Source organism: Cebus imitator, unplaced genomic scaffold (assembly GCF_001604975.1).
Source record: "Cebus imitator isolate Cc_AM_T3 unplaced genomic scaffold, Cebus_imitator-1.0 Scaffold128, whole genome shotgun sequence".
In the NCBI taxonomy this organism is placed as follows: Eukaryota; Metazoa; Chordata; class Mammalia; order Primates; family Cebidae; genus Cebus; species Cebus imitator.
Window position 1 is genome coordinate 2,032,680 of NW_016107443.1, and position 8,206 is coordinate 2,040,885.

At 54.2% G+C, this 8,206-nt stretch overlaps 1 protein-coding gene across 1 annotated transcript in view; it reads right to left on the bottom strand.

Moving 5' to 3' along the window:
* MAP3K15 (mitogen-activated protein kinase kinase kinase 15) overlaps positions 1-8,206 on the bottom strand; it is a 147,409-nt gene that overhangs the window by 8,984 nt on the left and 130,219 nt on the right. The window contains exons 21-25 of the mRNA XM_037742818.1: positions 5,011-5,434; positions 3,998-4,157; positions 3,121-3,295; positions 1,508-1,693; positions 1,147-1,252 (exon numbers count right to left, since the gene is read on the bottom strand). Of these exons, the coding sequence (XP_037598746.1) occupies positions 1,147-1,252; positions 1,508-1,693; positions 3,121-3,295; positions 3,998-4,157; positions 5,011-5,434 (1,051 nt within the window). The remainder of the gene's footprint in view (positions 1-1,146; positions 1,253-1,507; positions 1,694-3,120; positions 3,296-3,997; positions 4,158-5,010; positions 5,435-8,206) is intronic.

Sequence of the window (8,206 nt, forward strand, 5' to 3'; positions counted from 1 at the left end):
AAAAAAAAAAAAAAAAAAGGTACAACCAGGCCACCCAAGCCTGTGCCATGTTACTACAGAAGGTGTCTGCTTGGAGTGGGAGAGGAAGTAAGCACTGAGGTTTCCCAAGCCTCTCCTGCAGCGGAGCCTGGGCTACACAGTGCACTCAGGAGGGCGGGCCTGAGCCGGTCAGCAAGGGGCTGAAGGAAAGGGAGAAACAGTGATGGCAACAGAATGGGCTATAAAGCCTCCCTTAGCAGGAAGAAGTAGCCAGAGAAAGAGAATCAACTTTGGTAACATTTCAAAAAGGAAATATACAAAAACCAAAGTTTTTTTTTTTTTTTTTTTAGACAGAGTCTTACTCTTGTCACCCAGGCTGTGCAGTGACATGATCTCAGCTCACTGCAACCTCTGCCTCCTGGGTTCAAGTGATTCTCACGCATCAGCCTCCTGAGTAGCTGAGACTGCAGGGGAGGCATTCCTGAGGGCACGCTGAGGTGGATACCAGGGGACTGGAGGATTGTTCCCCTCCGGCCCCATGCTCCCTTTTTATTTAACTTATTCATTCGTTCATTCATTTATCATGCTCCCTTTTTATTTTATTTTTATTTATTTAATTGAGATGGAGTCTCACTCTGTTGCCCAGGCTAGAGTGCAGTGGCACGGTCTTGGCTCACTGCAACCTCCACCACCTGGGTTCAAGCAATTCTCCCCACTCAGCCTCTCTAGTAGCTGGGACTACAGCTACAGGCGTGTGCCACCGTACCCAGCTAAATTTTTGGCATTTTTAGTGGAGATGGGGTTTCACCATTTTGGCCAGGCTGGTCTTGAACTCCTGACCTCAGGTGATCCACCTGCCTCAGCCTCCCAAAATGTTGGGATTACAGGCATGAGCTACTGCACCCAGCGCCATGCTCCCTTTTGAGATCATGAGTTTAGTTTATGTGCAGTCACCTTCATTATGCTTCGGGGACACATAAATAAAGCAACATGAGATACTTTCAGAATCACAGAATCGGCCCCGAAGGGGTCTATGACAGCATGCATTTAATTGCAAGGAAGTAGATAACCAAGATGGAAAAGAGAAAAGCAACAATTGTTACATGAAGAGGATGTCTTACCTTTTCATGGCCTAAAGCTGCCCTGAACCACAAAGGGGGCGCTCACCTGGGATGAGAATGGTAACTGCAGCCTGCACCGCTCGGCGGATGATGTTGTCCATTGCAAACATCCAGTGGGGCCTAATTAAGTGGTTCCTCAAGATTTTATTTACCTAAAAAAAAAATCACAAAAATCCAGATTTCCAGTGCATCGCACGGAGAATCATGGCAACCTATGCTCATCCTCCTGGGGGCCGAATGCAGTCGGCCTGCTCACACAGATGCCATTTCCTGGACTTCATCATTTAGGAGGAGCTGCTGAAGCTCGGGATTCAGGTGTACACAGTTAAGAGATGGGGGCTATGGGAGGAGACGATAACTGAATTCCATGATCTGGTGTGTTCCCTAGGGCCGGATGGAGCACTTACGGCATCCTGAAATCCGAACAGCACCAGGTGAATCTGACTGATGGACGAGCTGTCAAAGTCCAGGTCCACCTTGAGCTTTGATATCGTGGTCGCCATCACCCGGTGCTCCGGGGAGCGGATGAAGTCCCTCAGGATGCCAATGATTTGCTTGATGTGGCCAACTGAGAGATGCAGCTCTTCGGAACTCTGACCACACACACAAATCATTTCCATTGAGTCAGCCGGAGAGAGAGAGCAAGAACTCAGAACATACTGTAGGAAACGAGATAGTCCATCTGCTAAGGAGCTTGTGGAAGGCCCGGGTGAGAAGGGGTCTCTGTCTATTCCAGAAATTCCCTCCATAACCTTCCTGTCAGGGTTCTGGCCCCTTCTTCCTGGTGGGAACACAGCTAAGCCCTTTGGTGAATGGCTTCCTGTTTAACCCCTTTTAAGAGCCCCCATCAAGGACACAGACATAGTTCAGAGCAGAGCAGCGGCCTCTTCCTAAAAGGCCCTTTTCCATCCAAAATAAGGGAGGGGGTCTGGTCGTGGTGGCCCACACCTGTAATCCCAGCACTTTGTGAGGTCTAGACAGGTGGATCAGCTGAGGTCAGGAGTTAGAGACCAGCCTGGCCAACATGGTGAAATCCCGTCTGTACAAAAAATACAAAAATTAGCTGGCGTGGTGGCGGGCACCTTGTAATCCCAGCTACTCAGAGGGCTGAGGCAGGAGAATCACTTGAACCTGGGAGGAGGTGGAGGTTGCAGTGAGCCAAGGTCACACCACTGCACTCCAGCCTGGGGGACAGAGTGAGACTGTCTCAAAAATAATAATAAGAAGATAAAGGGTTGGGCACAGTGGCTCACACCTGTAATCTCAGCACTTTGGGAGGCTGAGGTGGTCAGATCACGAGGTCAGGAGTTAGAGACCAGCCTGGCCAACATGGTGAAACCCCATCTCTACTAAAAATACAAAAAAAATAGCCAGGCGTGGTAGTACATGCCTATCATCCCAGCTACTCGGGAGGCTAAGGCAGGAGAATTGCTTGAACCCAGGAGGTGGAGGTTGCAGTGAGCCGAGATCATGCCACTGCACTGCAGCCTGGGCAACAGAGCGAGACTCTGTCTTGGGGAAAAAAAAGATAAACTGAAAGAAGGGAGGGGGACCGGTTTGCCAGTCCTGTGCCCTAGTTCAAACTCACTTGTTTTCAGCCATAACCACTTTCCCTAAGGTGGCTGGCTGTTCTCCCAGCTTCTGAGGGCAGCGCTAACATGTCCCACAGATGGGGATTAACTCCAGGACTCAAAACCCCATCAGGAGAGAGGCCAGAGAAGGTGCTTCGGGCTTTCTGCTGCCATCTGGCTGGTGTTCCACCAGGGGGCAGCACCGCCCCACCAACGCCTGGAATCACCGCAGTGTCTGCAAATTCATGTTTCGGCAGAGCTTTTTTTCTTTGTATTTTCTTTTGTTTTGTTGGGGAAGGGAAGGACGTTGGGGAGACATTCACGGTGATCGCTGTAACTATGCAGATGTTCCAGGGCGGCAGGAGCCACGTTCCCTGTCTGGACCTGTCTGGGACTGGGACCTGGGCAGAGGGAGCGGGAGGAACCAGTGGCCTCCCTCTGGCAGGTACCTGGGCCACGCACTCCTGCAGGTTGGAAGCCACCTGGTTCTGCTCCTCCCAGAGGATTTTGTACAGGATGGCGCGGCGCTCACTGTCCTTGCGTAGCAGGAAGAGGCCCTGGTCCCTGTCCTCTGGGGATGAGGCCAAGCCCCGGTCTTCCAAGGCTGAGCTCTCATCTGGAACACTGTGGACAAACACATGTGACAATTGCTGTGCATTCCAGAGCGCTGTCCCTGGGAGTATATCATGTTAGGATGCCCTGGAGGAGGGGCTGAGAGGTAACTGCGACGCGCTCTCTGTGCTCAAGAAGATGAAATTGCCAGAAGGACATGGACACGGAGTGCTAGGTCAACCCCCACAGCACTGGCCTTGACGGGGGAGAGCAGAGGGAGGGGGAGGCAGGGTAAAGGAACCTCCCAGGAGAGGGGGAGGAGGTAGGGGGCTAGCGCAGGAGGAGAGGTGAGGGAAGGTAAGAGGGACAGGGGAAGGAGGAAGACAGGCAGAAAAAGGAGGATGGGAGGAGGAGGGGGCTGGAAGATGAAGGGACAGAGGGTCGAGGGGAGGTGAGGGGGAGAGGTGAGGGGAGAGAGAAGGGGAAGTGCTGAGGGAGAGGGGAGAGAGAAGGGGAGAAGGGAGAGAAGGGAGGAGGAGAAGTGGGGGAGGGTACGCATGTGGAATGAAAGGACAGGGAGGGCCAGGAAGGGACAGCAGGTGAACAGAGTGCCCTCCCTGCTGGGATGGGGCCACCAGGCCACCCTACTGCCCTGCAAAAGGGAAGCAAAACCTCTCAGTGGCCATCTGGCCAGGATCAGGGGGGTGCCCCATGGCAGAAGACTGCCAGCACCTTCTCGGGGGCCCGCAGCAGAGGGATAGGACGTGGGCATACCTGAGAAGGTGACCAAGGTGAGGCCTGGGCGCCCGGGTCCTCTCAAAGAGCGCATCGGGATGGGCCTCGGAGTCCGGGGAGACGGAGCCATGCTCGCTGCTGCTGGTGGCCATGGGCTCCCCCTGTGTGGGCAGGGCCAGAATGACACCCCGCGGACCCTCTGTAGGGGACAGCCAGACACAGAACGGGGAGGCTCAGAGAGGGGCAGGGTGAGGCTGAGCCCCGGGAGCCCCTCAAGCCCAGGTGAACCACGCAGGCTCCCAGGATCCTGGGGAAATGAGGGTCGGGTGGGGACAGGCCCCAGGTGCTGCATTTCTACTCAGGTGTCTGCAGTCGGGGGTGGAGAGGATGGGGGGGTGGAGAAACAAAAGAGCTAATAAATAAACCTCTTGCAAGCCCAATTAAGGAAGCGGCAGGGGGTGGGTGGGGGTGGGGGGGTGGAGGGGGGGGGAGGTGGGGTCCCTCATGGAGCAAGCTGCTGGGCCGCTCTGTGGCAACTTCTGACCCTGATCCGTACCAGGGAAAAGAGGACAAACAGCCTCTTTCTCAGGGGCCACTCTACGTCACTGCCACTTAGAACTGACTGCCCCAGAAGGTGTTACTGGGCTTTGATGGCCTGCAGGACAGCCACCCCAGGCAAACCATCCTTTCATCAAGGTCAGGGCTGGCACAGGATGACAGGCCAGGCTGCAAAAGCGAAGGCCCAGGCTCTGCACATGGGGAAGACCCGAAACCCCAGCTCTTCCCTCTCCTCTCCTCCCAATCCGGAGGAGCCGCTTCCAGCAGAGGGCAGTCCAGCCGCCAAGACTCCCTGGGCCTCGGCCAGGAGATCCTCGTGCACTGATAGGTCGGACTGTGACAACCTTCAAGCCTACTGCACAGTCCCCATCACTCTTCACAAAAACAGGCATGACGTGGGCGGCCCAGCACTCTGGACAGCCAGAACTCTCCCTCCTGAGCAGCAGAGAAGCCCGGGTCCCAGCGTTCACCCGGCTTGTCCAGGGAGGCCTCACCTGAGGGCTTGAAGGCAATTCGGTTTTTCTTGCCCTTGTTCACCTGTCTTAAGAACCCCTCTCTGAGTAGCTCAGCAGTGGTGGCACGTTTGTGGGGGTCAGGCTCGAAACAGGATAAAATGAAGGCTCGGGCTTCAGCTGAAAGGGCTTCTGGAATCTCAGGGTGGATCTTAAACATGCCCACCTGCATTGAAGGGAGAGGTGACCGGCGTGCCAGTGAGGCCTCTTGTGAACTCAGGGAACCACGGCTCAGTCCAAAGCTCCTGCACACCTGGCATCCCCGGAGGGGCATGACCCACACCCCTTTGCGATGTCGCGTTCCTGCTCCTCCCACCCTGAGGTGGATTCCATTTCCCCCTCCCGGGCATCTTGTGACTTGACTTTGACCAACAGATTGTGGCAGAAGTGAGACGGTGAGAGTTTCAGAGCCTGGGCCTCTAGAGGTCTTACAGCCCCGCTAGTCCCCCTTACAGCCCCGAGACCACCATGCAGAGAGGAAGCCCAGGAGACACCACCCGTGGAGAGGATGCCCAGCTGTCTCAGCTGGAATCCAGCCCTCAGGTCACCCTGTTCTGGCCAAACCACCACTGGCTACAACCATGTGAGTCAGCCCAGGCGACACCCACAGAAGAGCCAACAGTCAGCTCGCAGAAGTGTGAGAAAAACTCATCATTTTGACTGGACACAGTGGCTCACGCCTGTAATCCCAGCACATTAGGAGGCCGAGGCGGGCGGATCACGAGGTCAAGAGATTGAGACCATCCTGGTCAACATGGTGAAACCCTGTCTCTATTAAAAATACAAAAAATTAGCCAGGCATGGTGGTATGCGCCCGTAGTCCCAGCTACTTGGGAGGCTGAGACAGGAGAATCGCTTGAACCTGGGAGGCGCAGGTTGCAGGGAGCTGAGACCATGCCACTGCACTCCAGCCTGGGCAACAGAACGAGACTCTGTATCAAAAACAAAACAAAACAAAAACAAAAAAAAACCTCATTGTTTTAAGCTTCTGAGGTTTCAGGATGGTTTGGTACATAGCAAAAGAGAACTGAGACAGGACTTGGGCCACAGCCTGGGGCGGGATGTCCTCTAAGGATACTCAAAGGCATCTGTTACCTGTTCCCTGACGCACAAGGTCCCCAAGAGATGCCTTTAACACCTCTCACTCCCTCTGCATCCACAGCCCAGATTCCCAGCCTCCAGCTCAAAACCACATGCAGACAAAGCCTTGAGGCTGCCAACGTAACTAATGGCTCTCTGTCCCTGTGACCTGCGGGGAGCAAGAGTTGGTTCTGAGCTGTCACATCTCCAGGTGACAGCGGCATGCTTCCATGACATACGTAGCCCCCTCCTGCATAACTGTCCCCGTCAGGGTGGACCTCTCATCTTTTTAGAACTTGTCACCTTCAGTTTCACAGTCCACCCTGTGTCCTTTCCCAGCCCACCCAACAAACCAGGCGTGGAAGCTGCTCTGTCCTCCAGACCCACGCCCATTCCCAGTTCCTCAGCGCTCCTGGGGGCTGGCTTGGCCTCCAGGAACCCTGCCGAGTGAGCTCAGGGTGCTGCAGAGAGCAGGGGGCAGGGCCTCCCAACTTCATGTCCCCAAGGCCCTCGACCTGGTGGCCACGGCCACGTGCTGTTTTAACGCACTGCTCCTCCTGGCCAGGCTGCACAGCTCAGGGGTTAGAGATTGGAAGAAAACTGAATGCTGGGTGAAACCCCACTGACAGCTCTGCAATGCAGGGCACCTGACAGGTGGCTCCCATCACCTGAGCGGTGGGGAGGTAAGCTGGCAGTGCCCACAGGAACTCGGGGTACAAAGACCAACATCCAGGCAAGAACATCAGGAGGAAAGGGTGGCCTCTCCCCTGGCCTCCAGAAAGAAGACAGCAAATGTGGGCAGCACACCGACACCTGGCCGGGACGTCCTCTTTAAGGGCACTTGGCTGTTACCCAAAAGCTCCTCATATTGCTCTCCTAGGGCCACTGTAACAAAATCCCACAAACTGGGTGGCTGAAACAGCAGGCGCTTATTGCCTCACAGTCCTGGAGGATGGAAGTCCAAGAGCCAGGTGTTGGCAGGACCAACGACTCCTGACACATGCAGGGAATGCCCCTTTGCCTCTTCCAGCTTCTTGTGGGCCGCAGGAGGTCTCTGGCGCTCCTTGGCTCCTAGATGCACCCTCACTCCTCTGCCTGCCCGAGGCATTTCCCTGGGAATTGCAATTTGTCTTCTCTCTGAGCATGTGTGTCCAAATCTCCACCCCCACCCACCAAGTTTTTGAGACAGGGTCTCCCTTGGCTGTCCAGTCTGGAGTGCAGTAGCATGGTAAGAGCTCACTGCAGCCTCCAACTCCTGGGCTCAAGGGATCCTCCCCCCTCAGCTTCCTGAGTAGCTGGTACCACAGAGGTGTGCTCCACCACATGGGCTAATTTTTTTTAATCTTTTGTAGACACAGGGGTCTTGCTATGTTGCCCCAGGCAACCTTGAACTCCTGGCCTCAAATGATCCTGCCTCGGCCTCCCAAAGTGCTGGGATCATAGGGGTGAGCCACCGCACCTGACTCAAGTATTTCCCCCCTTTTTAAAGACACCAGGCTGGTCCGAGTGTAGCGGCGTTTGCAGCTAGCTGATGGCCACCAGGTACAGATTCCTTTGTTCCTTCTCCATTCCCACTGTTTCACTTGACTAGTTAAAAAAAAAAAAGAAGAAAATTAAAACAAGAACAAAAAGTATAAAGACACCAGTCATACTGGATAAGGGGCCACTTTCCAGACCCCATTTTCATTTGATTTTCTCTGTAAAAACCTTATTTCCAAAGAAGGCCACACTCTGAGGTACTGGGGGTTAGGACTTTCATGTGTCATTTTCGGGTGACACAAGATAAATCTGTAACAGTCCCTTCGGGGGAAAGAGAGTTTCCTTTGTTTCAGACACTGCTCAGAAGTTTCTTGAAATTTTTCTAAAGGAGTCTAGGATCCTGGAAACAACACAGGGGCCTTTACTTACTTAATACCTTTCTCATTGGCAATGCAAAGTGACTTCATAGCCATCCAAAAATGTCAATGTATTTTCAAAGCCTTTGTACAGGCTGGGCGCAGTGGCTCTTGCCTGTTATCCCAGCAGTTCAGGAGGCCAAGGAAGGTGGATCACTGGAGGCCAGGAGTTCAAGACCAGCCTGGCCAACATAGTGAAACCC